This window comes from Triturus cristatus, chromosome 12 (assembly GCF_964204655.1).
Source record: "Triturus cristatus chromosome 12, aTriCri1.1, whole genome shotgun sequence".
Lineage (NCBI taxonomy): Eukaryota > Metazoa > Chordata > Amphibia > Caudata > Salamandridae > Triturus > Triturus cristatus.
In genome coordinates, this window is record NC_140595.1 from 697,530,520 (window position 1) to 697,550,063 (window position 19,544).

General features: G+C 49.6%; 1 protein-coding gene across 1 annotated transcript in view; it reads right to left on the bottom strand.

The window, feature by feature from the left end:
• Positions 1 to 417: 417 nt before the first annotated feature.
• LOC146780125 (histidine N-acetyltransferase-like) overlaps positions 418 to 19,544 on the bottom strand; it is an 80,926-nt gene continuing 61,799 nt past the window's right edge. The window contains exons 3-4 of the mRNA XM_085637849.1: positions 13,319 to 13,543; positions 418 to 2,166 (exon numbers count right to left, since the gene is read on the bottom strand). Coding sequence (XP_085493975.1) covers positions 1,618 to 2,166; positions 13,319 to 13,543 — 774 coding nt within the window. The 3' untranslated portion in view covers positions 418 to 1,617. The remainder of the gene's footprint in view (positions 2,167 to 13,318; positions 13,544 to 19,544) is intronic.

The window sequence follows — 19,544 nt, forward strand, 5'->3', positions numbered from 1 at the left end:
AATCCCCTTGCATAATAAATGAGGCTGGTTTTCTAGGAAAACCACAAAACATTTCTGCAGCACCTTAACTAGGTAAAAGGCCAATACCAAAAACTGTTATGTAGTACAATGGCACGGAAAATGTAGGTGAAATGTTAGGTGACTACCCAAGCCTATATTGGGGTACATTACAAAACATAACACTCCTGACTTACAGGCTGCCTTTGGTTAACAGCAGAACTGGGCTGCAGCTTACTTGACTCAGAACAAACCTTAAAAATATACTAATAGAGATATAGATATATATATATATAAATGAAATGTACTAAATATTAAACTTAATTGAACTTTAGAAACTTAATTTTTAAGACATTTTGCAGCAAAAGTATAAAAGTATGAAAAGGCTGGTTAAAAATTCAAAAAGTGCATTTAATTAGCATGCAGAGCCGTTTCACCTTAGTACATCAGATTATATCAGTGCATTGAGTAGTATTTTTGTTTTTAAAGTGATAGTTTTCAAACATGAATTTAGAAACATTCATTCTATCCCGCACACTGACAACAATGCCAATAGTGTACTAAGAGGCAAGTCAGTTGTTATGTGCTCTCTTTGGGTTGTCTGGGTTCCTATTATACATGAACAACATTATAGTTAATAAAATCAAACACAGGAGAAGGTTTTATATAGCACACATCTCAAAGTCATGTATTTCAAGGTCCTCAGATGTGATAATGAAAAAAAGGGAGGTGCGATGTAAAATAAAACAATTGCCTAGGATCACACTGTTTGGTTACATAGAGAAGCTAGGATTAAGTCTAAGATTTTGGATTCACATTGTGCAATTCAGATACTGGACATACACCCTTAACTTTACACTTATATTTATGACGGGGAATGTTGTTTATTTTGTTAATGATATAAAAAGAGAAATATGCATCCACATCAATGGGGAGTCACATAAGTCAGCCACTTGTCACTCTAAAGTAGGGTCCAGGGAGTCAGAAGCTGTGGGTATCACATCCAAGATAGACAGGGCTGCCTCTGCTTGACTCACCATGTGTCAGGCCGCTTCTAGAAGGCAGATGTTCCCTGGCTGGATCTCATTACTTGTATATGTTGAATGTCCACACTCAGATTGTTATTACTTTGTGATCGACTTTTATGTCAACAGTTTGAAATTCCATTCTAAAAGCTTAAATCTTCTTGACTTGGTAAGTTGGGCAACCAGACATCAATCTGTCATCTCTTGGCATATTCTACAGTTTTTCCAAACACCACCACCCTTCTAGACAATCATTAGCATCCTTATACCAATTATTTATCATTCCATGCTTCTATATGAGCTAATACTGATAGCAATTGGAAGTGGTACAACCAACCAACCAACCAACAGAGGTGGAATCAGGGTGTACTGTGTACAAAAACGCTTTAACTATAGATTTATTACGATGATATGTGGTGGCCTGTGGGTGGAGCAGATGGGTTGGTATAGATCCTTTTGGTAATTTATAACACACTCCTTATGGAGACATGCTCAGCTCTTTTCCGAACTGCAGGGTGATGGGTAACATCTAATATAAGGAGAGATATGTGAACACTGAAGCTCAGGTGGAAGCTTTGCTCTATATAGAAAGATTTCAGATATCTTTCTCCATCACTAGCTGCTCTGTTGCAAAAACAAACCTATTTATTCCCTCGCAGAAGGCATCAATTGTGGGAAATACAGCTTTCTCCATGAACAGGAAGCAGACCAGAAGACCTTCGTCGAACTCTTTAGAAATTGCCAGTAATTGAGCAAGGAAATGCATCTTCACAATTCTTGTGTCAATGCCAAAAAGATCAATGTCTATTCTGTGACAGCCGCCTTCTAGAGGCACTCTAATTGCAGGGGTTCCCAGGCTCAGGACGTTGGGTTCCTCTGGGTTGTCAACCATCCAGGTGATGCCTTTGGTGAGGAGGTATTCCAGGTTGGGTTTCGTTGCAAATACTGACAGCCAGTTTTGGATAAGCATCTTCGCTGGCAGGATTTTTTGAATCACTGTCTGATTCGTACAAACTCTCATCACGTCCTTTGCCTCCAAAGTCATAGGTGGCTGGAAACACTGCCCGCCCTTCTCCATTCGAGAGATGAGGACTAGGACCTTCTCTTGTACTTCCTCAGCCTTGAACATAAGTGACAATATCGCCTGGCAAAAAGTAAAGAGACCATTGTACAAGTTGTTTGCAGTAGAACAGTCCGTACAGGCTCATTACATAAATTTCTGCATTGTCAGAGCCACTGCTAAGCACATTCCAGTCAAACAACTATCTACAGCAAGCATCACAGTCAAATAACTTATCGCTACACTTCACAGGACATTCAAAGACCCTCTCTTTACAGCTCATGCCACAGGCATGTATCTCTCATCACACTCCTTTTGTGGGCAGTTTTCCATTCTACAGTCTCTGCTTTGATTTTTTGATTTTGCCATCTCCACTAGAAGTCTCAATCTTCATTCTACAGTTTTCAAACTCCCATTTTAGCAATCTCCCCTTCCAATTTTCAGGATTCATGACAGCGATGACCGTGTCTCGTTAAGGTGGTTATATTTTGGCATGGCTGCCACTGGAAGCACGAACTGCAGATCTATACTAGATCTTTCAGGGGTGGGGAGCCTTCCTCCTGTTCTTGCACTGCCCCTGTGCCAAGATATTCGGCGACCATCTTTGTGTGTGAGTAGAACTCTACACGCCTGACCTTGGATGCGGTCAGGGAAGAAATACTGGTAGACTATTCCAGGGCATCTTCAACCATTGTCAATCTTTCAAGTCACTTTCTTCTACCATACCTCTATTTTCACTTTGTTTTGTCGGTGGCAAGGGGGGTGAACCATCCTGCTTGTGGGGTAAACTGTTGGCATTGTGCTTAATTTGAGCTGGTGGTTGCCGGGGTTAGAGGGGTCACCAACACTAATTTTCCCCCTGAGCAAGAGAGGGAAAAACAAACAGAGGAGGAAGAAGGAAGCAGAAAAATATGTAAACACAGTCTCAAGAGGAAAAAACATGAACCTGAAAGAGTGAGTTAAAAGGGCAGGGATGTCTGAAAGTGGTTTAGAGAGGCATTGGATAAATTGAAGCCTTTGCAGCCTTGGTAATTGGTGCAGTAACATTTAATTGTGCCAGCTATGGGCTTCTGACCAGTGCTTTGGGCAGCTGCACTCATTCTTTTACAAATTAGACACTGTTTTGAGCTGCATAAAAAGAAATTTCGGCAACAGCACTATCCTCATCTGTGCTATCCTGCTGAAGTGATAATGTTGGCACCTGGCATCTATCTTGTCCATGACCTCTTCACAGACTTCCTTTGGGAGTATAAATTGAGTTTTAAGTCCTTCTATTCCTTCCTGTGTTTGGTGGAGGAAGATTATGTGTGTAAAAGCTGGGTGGCCTGCTAAATAAAAGCTCCCCTCACATTCAATGCAGAGGTGTCTACAGTTTTGTAATTGGTCCACTAGGAAGAAACTACACTAAAAGGTACTGAAGGGGGAAATAGGCAGATTAAATTTTGCAGTTAAGTAAATCAACTGTATGCCCTTCTTTGCACATCCTCACATGTACGAGGTATTCTTCTCCTTTGCTCTCACCCTATCCAACTCTTCTTTAGCACTCAGCCTCCCCTCAAAGTTGTAAATCATTCTCTAGTGCACTCATCTTCCTCTATAAGGGGTTTAACCGCAACTTCTGAACTCACCCTCCCTAATGTATGAAGTAACCCCTTCTTTTCTTTGCCAACCTCCCATTTGCGGAGCATCACTTTTCATCTCGTGTTCGAACACACATACAAGAATTCATTCACAATCTCACATAATACGCACCTCCCACTCTTTGCTTTATGCCTTCCGTATGGAAAATATCTTCTCAGTTACTGTGCTTATTCTCCTGAGTAACAAGTGTAAGAAACCTGGGCTTTTTGCAGATGCACTTCCTCCCTTGCTGCCCCCATTTGGACTACTAGATGCTGGTTTTTGACTGACAGTGCACTAAAGCCTGCTAATCAGGCTCCAGTACCAGTGCTCTCTCTCTAAATCTGTTACATGTAAATTGACAACCCCAATCGACAAGGACTTTACCCCCCTTATAAGTCCCTAGTATATGGTACCAGTGGTACCCAGGGCATGGGTGGTAAAAGGGTCCCCAGGGCTTGCCGCACTGTTTTTGCAACCCTGAGTGACCCAAGTAAACTACTGACAGCAGGCCTACCACTGCAGACTGCATTAGCAGTGTAGACTGCTCGAACCAGACTTTGCTCTCACAATGTGTGGCAATGCCAATGCACTATTTTTAATATATGCCTGTCAACCATAAGGAAGGTCTCCTAGAGCCCAGGAGATAGGGTGCATTATAACAAAGGTGTGGACATGCATGTACTAGCTTATATGTCCCTATAGTGGCCTTTACCATTAAAGAACACTAAGTGTTAGATGGTCTGTAGGATAACATGGGCTGGCACCCAGGAATGACCTTTACCCCTGTGGGTTCCACGCAACTCGACCTACAATTGACTGATTGTCACTACCACTTTTTCTCATTGACCGCAATGCAAAAATTCGGCAGTATTGAATTGGTGTGATTTATGTTGTCTTCTAAAACCTATAAGGTTGGTTATATGTATGCTATTCTGTAAGTTTTGGTGTCTAAATTAAGATAAAGATACAATTTATTTTTATAAATTGGTGTCGGATCACTATTGAGTCATGTCAATTACTTATCGTCCATGTTGGTCCTCTGACATTTTTAAAACATGTTCCTCTTGTAAAGCCTGACTGCTCTTTGCCACTATAGCAAAAAGAACAATTGATGGACAGAATGCAGAACAATGTCATACACTCACCCCACTATAGAGATCTGGGCCTAAACCAGTTTTTTTTGCTCCCCATGCAGTTCCAGTTTGAACCCAGTCATATGCAAATCAGTCTTGACCGTGAGCCCAATGGGAACAGTCCAGCCCGAACTGCCAGGCCAGTCCCTCCCTGGACTTGAAACAAGCATCCTAGGATCGGTTTCGGGGTTTCACCACTCATCAGCCAGGATAGCTTGACTCCAATGGCATAGAGAGCACAGGATCCACGTCTGGACATTCCTGCCTCACTCAGGGTGACAAATGCAAAAAGTACAATTGATGGATAGAATGCAGAACAATGTCATACATTAACCCCAGTACAGAGATCTGGGCCTAAATCCATCATTTTTTTGCATATGGATGGGTCTAAACTGGGGTGGCATGGTGAGCAAAAGAACAATGGATTTAACCCAGATCTATTGACTAGGGGTGAATGTTTGATTTTCCCTCCTTTCCGTCCATCATCTGTATGTCTTTAGCCTTCTCGCCATAAGTGCTCCGGGTAGGCCCAAACGTGGGTCCTGGGCTCTCTGTGCCACTGTATTCAAGCTAGCCTGGCTGATGATGGATGATGCCCCAAAACCAGTCCCAGAATGCTTGTTTTTGGTCCAGTGAGGAACTGGCTGGGCAGTTTGGGCTGGACTGTTCCCATGAGGCACACGGTCAAGACTGATTTACATATGGATGGGGTGGCATGGTGAGCAAAAGAACTGTGGATTTAACCCAGATCTATTGGCTGGGGCTGAATGTTTGATTTGCTCTGCATTTCGTCCATCATCTGTGTGTATTTTTCTTTGCCACTCTAGGACAGAGCTAAGGGTTTAATATTTCGAATCCAAAGACCATTTTTAGGGTTATTGTGATTGTTGGAAGGCGGACCCCGAGGAGTCGGTGAGACCACCAAGGGGGGCCCTCTCACTGCACGAAGTAGCCGAGCGCTGCCGAGAAGTCTCCTGAGAGATCCTTCTCCTATCACGTACTAGCACAGTAACACCACCACACCGGACTCAAGGAGGTTGTCTCAAGACAAGCAATTCTTTATCATCAATAAAAAGGTTACGAGGTCAATATTTACACGAAGGGATCGAGGGATCCACCAAAAGTCTCAGTGTCTCTTTGGAAGGGTAGGGGTAGCGGGACAGTCTTTGGCAGGAGTGCGGTACGAGGGTACCTGGGGCCCAGTTCTTATCCTCAAGCTGGAGGACCTCCGGATCTCGGATGGGTCGAGCCGCGACGGCGTCAGCAGGGCTCTGGCGTACAGTTCGTGGAGAGCCGCGATTCAATCAGCAGGGCTCTCAAGATGGTTTCTGCTCAGCTCGAGCCGCGACGTCGTCAGCAGGGCTCCGAGGAAGGTTTCAGCGAGGTTGGGCCGCGACAGCGTCAGCAGGGCTCCGATGTTCCAGGTGGTTCAGAAAGGGTTCACAAGAAGGAGCCGCGACGCAGTCAGCAGGGCTCGTGATGGTTCCGACAAGAGTTCTTCTCCGTAGGGTCAGCCGCGATTCAATCAGCAGGGCTCTCGACTTCGGGATACAACTGCCGAGCTGTGGTGGGGTCGCCCCAGATATAGGTCTGGGGCCCTTTGATGTCCGGACCTATGCGCCCGAGGGGGCGGAGTGGCCGGGTGGAGGTGGCCAGACGCCCAGCAGGAGAGGCGCCAGGCCCATGGGAGTTGCAGGGCGATCACACCTCGAGAGGGGAGGACAGTTGGGGGTCCCATCGATACTGTCCTCCGCCGGGGGCGATGAATGGTTCCTGCGGCACCCCCTGGCTAGTTCGTGGTGCCTCGATGTCGGGGCTTCGCTGGGGTCGAGGCCGGGTTGAGCGGGGTCGCGCCGGCTGGTGCACGGTGTGACGTGGATGCCAACAAGATGGCGGAGCCACGAGGAGTATGCGACCACGTGCAGCTCCGGGTGAAGGGCCTTGGTGCAGTTCAGACGGGTGGCCCGTGACGGCCGGGGCGGGGAACGGCCACAATCCAGGGGGTTAAGGACCACGCCACGAGGCCGGGTCCAACAGGCGTCCCCCCCAGCCGAAGGCATGGAGAGTCACCCATCTCCTTGGGGATTCTCCTCGTCAAGGCGGAAGAAGCGGGACAGGCCGTCGGCGTTGGCGTGGTCATTGCCGGGCCGGTGTTCGACATCCAAGTCCATCCCTTGTAGCGAGATGGACCATCGCAGCAGCTTGGGGTTCTCGCCCCGCATTCGCATTGACCATTGCAAGGGCCGGTGGTCGGTCTGGACCCGGAAGTGGGCGCCAAAGAGGTAGGGCCGGAGCTTCTTGAGGGCCCACACCACAGCGAAGGCCTCGCGCTCAATAGTGCTCCAGCGTTGCTCTCGGGGCAGCAGTCGTCGGCTGATGAAGGCCACTGGTCGGTCGAGCCCCTTTTCGTCGGCTTGTGATAGGACGGCCCCGATCCCATACTCGGAGGCGTCCGTCTGTACCACGAACTCCTTCTGGTAGTCCGGGGCCTGCAGCACCGGAGCAGTACACATGGCTGTTTTTAGGGTGTCGAAGGCTGTTTGGCAGCGGGGTGTCCAGTGTACCTTCTTGGGCTGCTTTTTGGACGTTAACTCTGTGAGGGGGCCAACAATGCTCCCATAGTCCCGGATAAACCGCCGGTAGTATCCGGTGAGGCCCAGGAAGGCCCGGACAGCGGTCTGGGTAGTGGGGGGTTCCCAGGTCTTGATGGCATCTATCTTCGCTTGGAGGGGGGCCACCTGCCCGCTCCCCACTTGATGGCCCAGGTAGGTCACGGATCCGTGGCCGATTTGACATTTGCTGGCCTTGATTGTGAGCCCGGCCTGCTGGAGGGCGGCCAGGACGACAGGGCTGGCCCACGGGCTGTCGGAAGGCTCGATGATCCCCAGGGCCAGCATCTTCGCTACTTCGGCCTGGATGCAGGCCCGCACTCGGTCAGGCACCCGGTAGGCTCTGTGTCGTATGGGGGGGCTCTCCCCGGTGTCGACGTCGTGGACGCACCAGTGAGTCACCCCCGGGGTGAGAGAGAAGAGGGCTGCGTAGTCCCGCAGTAATTGCTGGCAGTCGTTGCGCTGTTCCGGGGTCAGGGACGAGGCGAGTTGGACCCCTTCGATCGATCCATCGTGAATGTCGGATTGCAAGAGGTCGGGCAAGGGTTCGGAGTCGTCCTCGCCCCCCTCGTCGGTCGCCAGCAGCAGGCTCAGTTCGGTCCGGGCGAAGTGGGGTTTTAGCCTGTTAGCATGTAGGACCCGGAGGGGGTTCCGGGGGGACTCCAGATCGACCAGGTAGGTGACGGGACTTTTCTTCTCCACCACCTTGAAGGGCCCAGTCCACTTGTCCTGGAGGGCGCCGGGTTCGACCGGGGCCATGACCCATACTTTCTGACCTGGCTCGAATTCTACAGTAGAGGTGTTGCGATCGTACCACCGCTTCATGTCCTCCTGGCTGGCCTCGAGGTTGGCTTCGGCCATGGCTCGGAACTTGCGGGTCTGGTTTCGGAGGGTCAGGAGGTATCGGTAGACGTCAGGAGGGGCGCCTCGGGGCTTCATCTCCCAGCCCTCCTTGACCAGGCTGAGCGGTCCGCGGACCGGGTGTCCATACAATAGTTCAAACGGGCTGAACCCCAGGGACTTCTGCGGGACCTCCCGATAGGCAAACAGGAGGCAGGGCAGCAGGACATCCCATTTCCGCCTGAGGGGTTCTTCCAGGCCCTGGATCATCCCTTTTAATGTTCGGTGGAACCGCTCAACCAGTCCGTTCCCCTGAGGGTGATAGGGGGTCGTGAACTTGTATGTGACCCCGCACTGTTGCCACAGGGACCGCATGTACCTGGAGATAAAGTTCGTGCCGCGGTTGCTCACCACTTCGCGGGGGAATCCCACTCGGGAGAAGATCCCCATCAAGGCCCGGCCTACCACAGGGGCCGTTATAGTTCTTAGCGGGACCGCCTCCGGGTACCTGGTGGCGTGGTCCACGAGGACCAGGATGAAGCGGTGGCCCAGGGCGGTTTGGGGGTCCAGGGGTCCCACAATATCGATTCCGACCCGCTCGAACGGGGTGCTGACGGCGGGAAAGGGCTGGAGGGGGGCCTTGACCCGACCCCCCGTCTTTCCGCTGGTTTGGCAGGTCTGGCAGGACCGGCAGTGGTTGTCCACATCTCTCCGCATCCGGGGCCAGTAGAAGTGGGTCACCAGACGACTGTACGTTTTGTCTTGCCCCAAATGTCCGGCGAGGGGCACGTCATGGGCCAGGTTGAGAAGGAACTCCCGGAAGCGGAGGGGGACCACCAACACGCGGCTGGCCCCGAGTTCTGCTATTTTCTGTTCACTGTACAACAGGCCCTCGGCCCAGTAGATCCAGTGGGTGCCGGTCTGGTCACCGTTGGCTTGCGCGGTCGCCTGTTGTCGGACCCCTTCGAGAGAGGGACAGGACTGTTGCTCTTGCTGGAACTGCTCTCTGGTGGGGCCCCCTTCGTGTTGCCATTGCGTCAGTTCTGGTAGGGCGCTCGGAGAAGCCATCTCTTCGGGGGAGGATTCGCTGGGCCCAGGGTCGGTGTCCGCCTCTTCCTCGCTGCTGGTGGGAGGGGGTGTGAGCCCCTCGGGTTGGGCGGTCCCGGAGGTCGAGGATGAGCGGGGGGCCTGGGCGGTCATGGACCGGGTGATGGCGCAGGCCCAATCAGCCAGTCCCAACATTCGGAGGTGCTCTCGTCGTTCTACTTGAGCCCAGGGGGAACTTTCCAAGTCGTTCCCCAGGAGGCAGTCGACCGGGGCGTCGTCGCGCACTGTCACCTTCAGCAGGCCCGTCACCCCTCCCCACTCGAAGAGGACCAGGGCCATCTGGCATAGGCTTTCACTGTTGTCGGCCGTCCGTACGGGGCGCAGCACATTCGGTAGAATCTGTTCAGGGGTCACCAGGTGGCAGCGGACAGCGGTGATACTGGCGCCTGTGTCGCGAAGGGCTTCGGCCCGTTGTCCGTTGACCGTGACCTGCTGCCGGTACTTCTGGGTGTTGGTTGGGATGGGGGTGCAGGGTACCATCTCTCGGCTACCCAGGCAGACCAGGGACATGGCTGCCGGCTCCCACTCATTGTTCTCTCGGTCGAGGGCCTCCTCTTCCTCTTCTCCACCCCCCAAGGCGGCGGCTGTCAGCTGCCGGGGCGGGGGCCCGCCGGCCCCGTTTCTTCGGTTCAGAGGGCAGGCCCGATCGCTGGCAAAGTGTCCGGTTTGTTGGCAGCCATAGCAGGTCACTGGTGGCCGTGGTCCGGGTCGGGCCGGGCCCACCCTTCGAGCTAGGCTCGGGGAGAGATGTGGCTGCGGTGGCCCTCGAGGGGGGCTCCTGGGGGCCCCGGCGGGAGGGTCTCTGTTCCTGTTCGGCCCTACCCCCCGCCGCGCTGGCGTGGGGGTCCGTTGGGGTTCCTCTGGTACTCCCCCATTGAGCTCCAGGGGACCCGGGAGTTGACCCATCGATCGGCCTCGACGGCAAGTTTTCGCGGGTCGGTCATTTTGCTGTCGAGGAGGTGCTGTCTCAGTTCCACGAAGCAATTGTTGGAAAGATGTTCCCACACGATGAGGTCGACCAGCTGCCCGTAGGTGGTTACTTTGCTTCCTTTGATCCACCCTTCTAGGGCCCGACTGAAAAAGTCCACATATTCCACCCATGTGGTACCCGGGATTTTCTTGCAGTCTCTGAACCGCTGGCGGTACATTTCCGCGGTTAGCCCGTAGCGGGTGAGCAGGGCCTCCTTCATGTGATCGTAGGAGGTCATCACCTCCTCCGGTAGCTGGAGCAGCGTGTCCCGCCCTTCACTCAGGAATCGCCCCCACAGGCCTGTGCCCCAGTCTTTTCGGGGCACCTGATGGGAGGTCATGGCCACCTCGTAGGCCTTAAACCATTGTTGGATGTCGTCATTCTTGTAATACTCCTTGATGACCTCTTTCGGGATATGTACCTTGGCCTCGGGAGGCGGTAGAGTGTCTCTAGTACTGGGGGTGTCGGTCCCTCCGTTCTTGGCCTTGATCTCGAGCTCCTTGAGACTGCGCTCGTGCTCAAGAGTTAGTTTCTTTTCCTCCAACTCCCGGTGTCATCTCTTCTCTTCTATCTCTTCTTGAAGGCGTAGCTGCTCGAGGGCCAGTTTCTTTTCTGCCAGCTGGAGTTCGCCGTCCAGCCGCAGTCGGGCGAGCTCTAGCTCGTGGCTCCGGACCTTTTCCCGCTCTCGTATTTCTTCTTCGGAGAGGCCGGTTTCTAGGCTCTTTCTTCCTCCGGTTGCCGGAGTCAGTGCGGTTGCTGTGGTCTCCGTCAGGGGCAAGGGCCCTTCTTCCTGGGAGGGGCCTGCCCCGGCCTCCAACCATGCCCTCAGAGCTTTCTGCATCTCTTCTTTGGTACCTAGGCTGGTGGTTGCAATGCCTTTGTCTTTGCAGAACTGTTTTAATTCTTTGTGCGTATATTCTTCCAGCCGTTCGGGCTGGAACTCCATTGTCGCGTTGTTTTCCTGGCTGCTCATGATGCTATTCGTTTGGATGGGTAGCTAGTGGGTACTGGCTGGTACGTACTGCATTCGGCTCGGATCCCGTCGCTGGCCACCAAATGTTGGAAGGCGGACCCCGAGGAGTCGGTGAGACCACCAAGGGGGGCCCTCTCACTGCACGAAGTAGCCGAGCGCTGCCGAGAAGTCTCCTGAGAGATCCTTCTCCTATCACGTACTAGCACAGTAACACCACCACACCGGACTCAAGGAGGTTGTCTCAAGACAAGCAATTCTTTATCATCAATAAAAAGGTTACGAGGTCAATATTTACACAAAGGGATCGAGGGATCCACCAAAAGTCTCAGTGTCTCTTTGGAAGGGTAGGGGTAGCGGGACAGTCTTTGGCAGGAGTGCGGTACAAGGGTACCTGGGGCCCAGTTCTTATCCTCAAGCTGGAGGACCTCCGGATCTCGGATGGGTCGAGCCGCGACGGCGTCAGCAGGGCTCTGGCGTACAGTTCGTGGAGAGCCGCGATTCAATCAGCAGGGCTCTCAAGATGGTTTCTGCTCAGCTCGAGCCGCGACGTCGTCAGCAGGGCTCCGAGGAAGGTTTCAGCGAGGTTGGGCCGCGACAGCGTCAGCAGGGCTCCGATGTTCCAGGTGGTTCAGAAAGGGTTCACAAGAAGGAGCCGCGACGCAGTCAGCAGGGCTCGTGATGGTTCCGACAAGAGTTCTTCTCCGTAGGGTCAGCCGCGATTCAATCAGCAGGGCTCTCGACTCCGGGATACAACTGCCGAGCTGTGGTGGGGTCGCCCCAGATATAGGTCTGGGGCCCTTTGATGTCCGGACCTATGCGCCCGAGGGGGCGGAGTGGCCGGGTGGAGGTGGCCAGACGCCCAGCAGGAGAGGCGCCAGGCCCATGGGAGTTGCAGGGCGATCACACCTCGAGAGGGGAGGACAGTTTGGGGTCCCATCGATACTGTCCTCCGCCGGGGGCGATGAATGGTTCCTGCGGCACCCCCTGGCTAGGTCGTGGTGCCTCGATGTCGGGGCTTCGCTGGGGTCGAGGCCGGGTTGAGCGGGGTCGCGCCGGCTGGTGCACGGTGTGACGTGGATGCCAACAAGATGGCGGAGCCACGAGGAGTATGCGACCACGTGCAGCTCCGGGTGAAGGGCCTTGGTGCAGTTCAGACGGGTGGCCCGTGACGGCCGGGGCGGGGAACGGCCACAATCCAGGGGGTTAAGGACCACGCCACGAGGCCGGGTCCAACAGTGATAGTATTGCATGCTGAGGCCTAACCCCTCACACCACATAATACTCCACCTTCCTACAACAAGTATGTATCTCCCCTTACCCTTATAAGAACATCTTCTCTCAAGTACTCAAGTACTACTCTTCCCCTTTAAGAAGCATCTACTTCTCCCCTCCTGATTCCACTCTCAATTAAGAGGCTCTCCATCCCCGCTCTTGGTTTACCATTTTGTTTGGGGGTTGTTAATTATTTTCGGATGGCATATACATCTATAAAGAATTACTGCTTCGCCTTCTTCTGCTCTTTCCTGAAATAAGAATTATATCTTTCTGCTTTATGGATCCTTGGGTAGCTCCCAGCTATCCACTGCCATAGGGCATTTTCTAAACATAATATTTATTATTTAAGACACACATGCTTGGCTAACTCATCCCACTGATCCTCTAAAGGTCTGGGTGTTTCTCCACCACTAAATACGCTGGAAGTGTCCGGATTAATTTATTTTAGGCGGACATTCGGTATGAGTTTCAGTGCACATGACACTCCAGGAAACCAAGAGTGATTCGGAATGCAGTTGTGCATTACAGGAAATCTCAGGGAAGCATGCATGGGTGCTGTGGTGAGCACTAGTTGAAACTTAGTACACAGACGCTCACCTGCCTGCCCTCAAACTTGAACTCTCATATGCCATTTCTTTTACTATTCAGCTTTAAACCCCTATATTTTAACTTCCTTTAATATTTCTTGGCCCATAATGCCCCTCACCTTGGAATGCAGCAGTCTGTACTTTAAGAGCATGCTTGGGGGAGGGTCTTGTATTCTTGTTAATCTTATGACTTTAACAGCGGGGAACTCAGACTTCAAAAAGTCCTGGACATGGTCCAGCATCAGTCGAGTGATGCCTCGCCCCCTCTCCCAGGGCGCCACCCTCAGGCCTTCTGTAACAGCAGTGCTTCCACCATCCACCAGGCAGATTGAGTCCAGAGCGACCTAAAACAAGACACAATCCGACAGTCAGAGAAGGTAGAATGGAGGCCATCAGACAGGAACAGCAGAGAGAACAAATCCAGCAGCATAGCTTTGTCAGTGAGATTCAGGGTTTGTGAGTCTGAGATGTCTTGAGCGGAGTCTTAGATTTCGTGACCAACATCGCTGCATAGCCAAGTAAAAATAGAGGTGGCATGGTGAGTGGAAATAGGGGGGGTGAAAGCAGAGATATGGTGTTGGTGACCTGGATCGTTCCCATATGATATGAGTACTTGTGGAAGGGAGGACAATATTCTGAAATATCAGAATAGTTTTAAAAAACCCTCCAAATCAATTCAAATATTAAAGTGTGCGTGTTATTTAAATATATATATATATATATATAAACATAGATTTGGGTGGCAAAGACACTGCGGGACCTGGAGGTTGACAGACCCAGTGCTATACAGCAAAATGTTGTATGGAAGCTGCAGGCCTGAGATCTGAAGGTTGCATTCAGATCACTGCAGAATCCTATCAGTTGTAGGATTCAATGGCAGTAAAAAGTGTGCGCGCACCACCATCATTACTAGAATGGCCACAAATTCTCAAGAAGGGAACAATAGTGCCTAGAGTGCACTAAATATTTCATGTGGACCACCCGATGCATGGCCGACATAATTGATGATCGAATGCCCATCCCAATCTCTACAGGTTTCGTTTTCAAACCAAATTCGGAGTTTCATTTTCATCTCGCACTCTCTCATAGTTGATTGTCTCGATGTATCAGTTTCTTCTATCCTCACTATTGAACTTCTCTCAAGAGACCCTCCAATTACTGCTTCTACCCCTGGTCCCACCCTCCTTTCTGTTCTTCTCATTGCTCTCATATATTTGTCTTTCTCCGTCTGCATTTGACCTATTTACGTTATCTGCTGCCTCTTACACTCTATCTCTCCACTTCCTCTTTCCTCTGTAAATCTCTCATTTTCACCTCATTCTCTTCATTTGTATTTATCTTGATTTCTCTTTCACGTCACTTTCTACTCAGTTCACCCTTCATTTTTTCTTATCCATAATCATTCTTTTTCTTACTCATTATTCCTTTCTTCTTTATTTTTTTATTTTTTTATTCAATGTCCACCTATGTTCCTGTCCCCCTCTTCCTCTACACACTCTTCACCTTTCGTACAACATTTTCTCTCTATCTTTATTTCAAACTGGATTAGGCATTCGATCGGCCTCTTGTGAGACACCACTTACCAGGAGGCACATCTGCTTTGTGAATCTTGGGAACACAGTATATATGCATGTGAAATCGTTCCTTTTAAGAGCATGGATTGGATTCCCAATCTTCAGACTGGGGGGAAAGGACTAACCAAAGTCAGAACTGACCAGTCCACTCTTAAAGGCCATTAAACTATGTGTTGTTCGGCCACGAGTCTCCAACTCAACGAAGACCCAACTTAGAAGACAAATGCACCTCAGAACCAGGCCTGCAGCATGATACGCTTTGAATGTAATTTAAGGCAACCAATACAAGGTTTGGACCGAGAAGTAGTAATATTTAAAAAACTGGACCTCAGAACTTTCATTTATATAAAAAACAAAGACTTAGGGTTTGTCTGCATTTGCTTCCTTGGCAAAACCCTCAAGGTAGGGTGCTCTTAAAATGTGGTATCTGAGCAGGAGAGCAGGTTATCTTTCTGGTTGCTTCCTGAGCATGCTCTCTGTCCCTCTGGCGGCTCACATCGCACAGTTTTAAGATGGCAACCACCACTGTAACTCCTACAGGGGGCATTTAGCTAGGATATGTATACAGGCATAATAGTCAGACCCCGCCGGTGCCTCTGCCGGCTCTGATCGTTTCCCTCAGAAAATAATAGCCAAGCATTGACAGTCCCACGCTCCATAGAACAAATACCTTCTCTGCAGGGCAATGGAACCTCCTTTAATAGTCTCTTATGCAAGGTCCTTAATGCAGTACTCTCGTGCCTCCTGGACACGGCCCAGTCGCCCTCAACCAGGGGCTCCCTCCTGCCGACTGCAGTTCTAACTAGCAGTCCCTGGGAAAGGAGCCGCATGCGTAGAGTCATGCCCTTTTCCCGGAGACCAAGAATCACACCTCCGAGTATGTCTGGGTCTGTCGAGCCCTCGGCACTCCTCCTCACTTTCCGGTCTTCCCCAGTGAGCCGCCGTCACGTACCTCTGTCACCCTCTTTTGCTCACAGGGCCGGCCCGCAGTTCCCATTGGATCTCCTTGTCCCTCCACACTCCCCCAATGGCCTGGTGGGGACGCCATCCCGTCGCCCCTTCGCAGTCGGCAAAGGTTTTCGCCCAACTCTGGCTGCCCAATCGAACCTCGGGCCTCTCTGGCGCTCCTCTTCCAGCAGTCGTCACTGGCCCAAGGTGGCACCCCGAACCTCGCCTTCACGACTGTGGAGCTACACTACAGGCTCCACTCTCCCCTTGTCCCAGAAGGATTCGGGCATGGGTCCGAACCACTTTGTGTTGTAAATATGTTGGTTGTTGAGGGTAGGATTTTTCAGGATTATGGTAAAATGCGGGCCGCCGTGAGGAGCTCAAATAAAAAGCATCTATGCGGCCATGTTGCTAAGCTACGCCCCCATTTAGTGATTGTTAAAATCAACTTTTGAGTATCTGATCCTACGTATAGAACATACTCATAACTTCACTGTCTGGAGATGGATAAATACATTGACAATTAAGAGACATTTGTTTGTATATAATCTTTATCTTTTCTGTTGTCAATGTGATTTCATTTTGTGTCATTGTATTTTTTGTACCCCCAGATAGCAGTTCTGTTTCATTCACTGTCATTGTTTTTGTTATTCTGTGGCTTCTTGAAATACATTTTTTACAATTCATTACCTGGTGGTTGTAATTAATTTACAAATTTGTTAAATATAATTTTGATTTGTTCTGCTGAGTGTTATTAGATATCACTCCTTAAAGAGATTTCTTGAATTTTCACAAAACTTTTTTTTGGTTTCTATCAAATCTCTTGTAGGCCTCTTTACCTTACAACTCTACTACCCAAGCCCTCAAGGGTCGATTGGGTTGCCAATTACATATCATACTTACTAAAAGTGGCATTTTCAATCACACAATTTAAAAGCCATCTTTACTAAAAAGTTGTGCTATTAAATTCTGAGTTCAGAGAGCCAAAACTTATATTTCTATCTTGTCTCAATGGAGAGTTATACTTGTAAGATGTTACAAAGTATCTCCCATTCTATCCTATGGAACAGATAGCCTTTCAATTATGAAAAACGAAATAGGATGTTTTTCTCTATCAGGACATGTCACACAAACCAGTACATGTCCTACCTTTCACATACACTGCACCCTGCCCATGGGGGTACCTTGGGCCTACCAAAAAGGGTTCCTTACATGTAAGAAAAGGGAAGGTTAGGGCCTAGCAAATGGGTGCACTGGCCAGGTTGACATGGCAGTTTAAAACTGCACACAGACACTGTAGTGGCAGGTCTGAGATACCTGGTCAGGGCTACTCATATGAGTGGCACAATCAGTGCTGCAGGCCCACTGGTAGCATTTGATTTACAGGACCTGGCACACTCACTGCACTTTGCTAGGGACTTACCAATAATCAAATATACCAATTATGTTCACAATTTACAAGACAGCATATGCACTTTAGCACTGATTAGCAGTGGTAAAGTGCCCTGAGTCCTAATGCCAATAAAAACTGGTCTGAAAAAATACGGGGAAGAAGCAAAAAGTTTGGGGATAACCCTGTAAAAAGGGCCAAGTACAACAGTAAAATATTTGAACAGGGCAAACCTGGTTTGTGTATCCAACCCTCACTCCCGCACGGTCAGCGTCAAATTACACCTAGATTCCAGTCTGCTGCGATGATTGACTATCATTAGCGCTTTATGCTTCTTGGCACTATTCCTACCTAAAAAATGTAAAATCCATATCTCCAGTTCCCCTTATTGAATTTTACTTATTTTGGTTTCATTTTTTTAAATACTTTTTACTTTATTATTCTAATTTGGTTTGTGATTTGTTATTGTGTTGCATTTCAACTTTATTATGTTTTGATACTGTATAAATACTTTAGACATTGCCCCAAATTAAGCCTGTCTGTTCTGTGCCTTTTCTGCCAGCGGGTTGAGCTCAGATTAATTAAGTGACTTTAAGGATTCACCCTTCCCAATTAATAATCTAATTTCTTCCCCCACGGAGAACCTGGTGAAAGAGGAAGAGAATGAAAAGGTTCAGGAGGACCCGGAACTGAGAAAAACAGAAGGAGAAGGATCATGACTGCTAAGTTGACACGGATTGGCTGGCATTGATGTGTATTATCCAGAGCCACCTGGCAGCCATTCCAAGGATAACAGAGGGGTATTGAGGGCTACCATATGGGAGGGTTGCTAGGGCAGCAAAGGAACTGTGAGAAATAGGAGAGGTTGCCTTATTCTGGTCAGAAATCCTGAGGCCAGAAGAACTGGGTAGGAGACCTGAGAGGGCCTCTGAAACTTGGTAAAGGTGATCGAGTTGTATAGAGCATGGGTAAAGTAAGATGTGGTTAAAATATTTTATGGCTTAGAGCTGCTCTAATAGCTTACATAGACAGAGGATGTCAAGGAATAATAAGAGCGGACTAAGCAGCAGTAGGGACCAGAAAATAGGGGGCTCATATCCAGAAGAAAGGTTCTGATAAATCAATGAAGCATACAGAATCAGCAGATCAGCTCAGATGAACAGCAAAGGGTTCTCGTGACCAGCAGGAGTGGCACTCAAAGCTGTGGCCAGCAGTGGTGGTATGAGCTCCAGAAAAGTGATTCAAAGAGCTGTGAGATAAAGAAAAATGAGAATGATGAAGTTGGCTCCAAAGACCAACAGAGAGGTTCTCTGTGTTATAACTTGCAGACATTCTTCAAAGACTGAGACTTTGCAAAACTCTGCAGGCTGGCAGAGTGCTATGAAAGCGGATAGTGAGGCCCAAAGGAGTTTTAAGTGAGAAGAAGGGATTGGAGGGACACTGATGGCTAGCAGAGGGTCATTATTGTCCTACAAAGGGCAAGTAGAAGGAGCTTGAGGACTGACAGAGGAGCTCGAACAACTGGTAGAGGAAGCAGTGGATCAAAAGAGAAATTATGAAGTGGACAGTTGGAATATGAGAGCCAGGTGTACGCTTCTGAAATCTCTAAGAATTGAAAGAGAATATCAAGAGTCTGTGAGGACTTGCAACCAGGCTCAGTCATTTGAAGGCCTGCAGGGCAAGAGGGGCAGAGTGGGGTATAGGACTGACAAAGGTGTGAATCTGAAGGTCATTCGTGTATGGGTTCAGAGAGCTAGTGAGTATAAAAGCTGCTGAGAGGGAGGACTCACACAGGGGCTGAAGGGAGTTCTCAGAGTTGAGGTCAGTGGAGGTGGTTGGAGACTAGCAGAGAGGGAGATAAAGGGCTTTGACGGCTAGCATCAATGGGATCAAAGAGAGTTGACAGATTCACTGAGTCAGCAGAGTTAACACAGAGCGTTGGATAGAAAAAGAGGTCTGAGCTTCAGCAAGGTTGCACCAAGTGCATTCTAAGGATGGCATGTGTATAAGGGTGAGCTAAAGAGAGCATTGCATGAGCTATAAGATTGATCAAGGTGCAATCAGCATTAACCTATTGGTAGTGGATGGACTGCAAGAGGTGAGATTGAAAAAATTAAATCAAGCACTGCAAATGTTAGGCACGAGGGCAAGCAGTGGGCTTTAAAACATGGCAGAAATAATTAGACCTGTTTTAAAAATAAAGAAAAGGAAGAGCATTCTGGTGTTGTGTTTGAGGGCTATTTCAACATCCAGAGGATTGACACCAATAGGTGGTATGGATTCTGAGGACTTGCAGTGGGACATTAAGGAGATCAGGGAGCTTACAGAGCATATGCGGTCTCAAAGTCTGAAGCAAAGGGTTTCTAAAGCCATCAGTGAGAATAACAGTCGGCAAAGGGGTTCTAGAATCTGCGGGGGCTAGAAAAAGGGCTC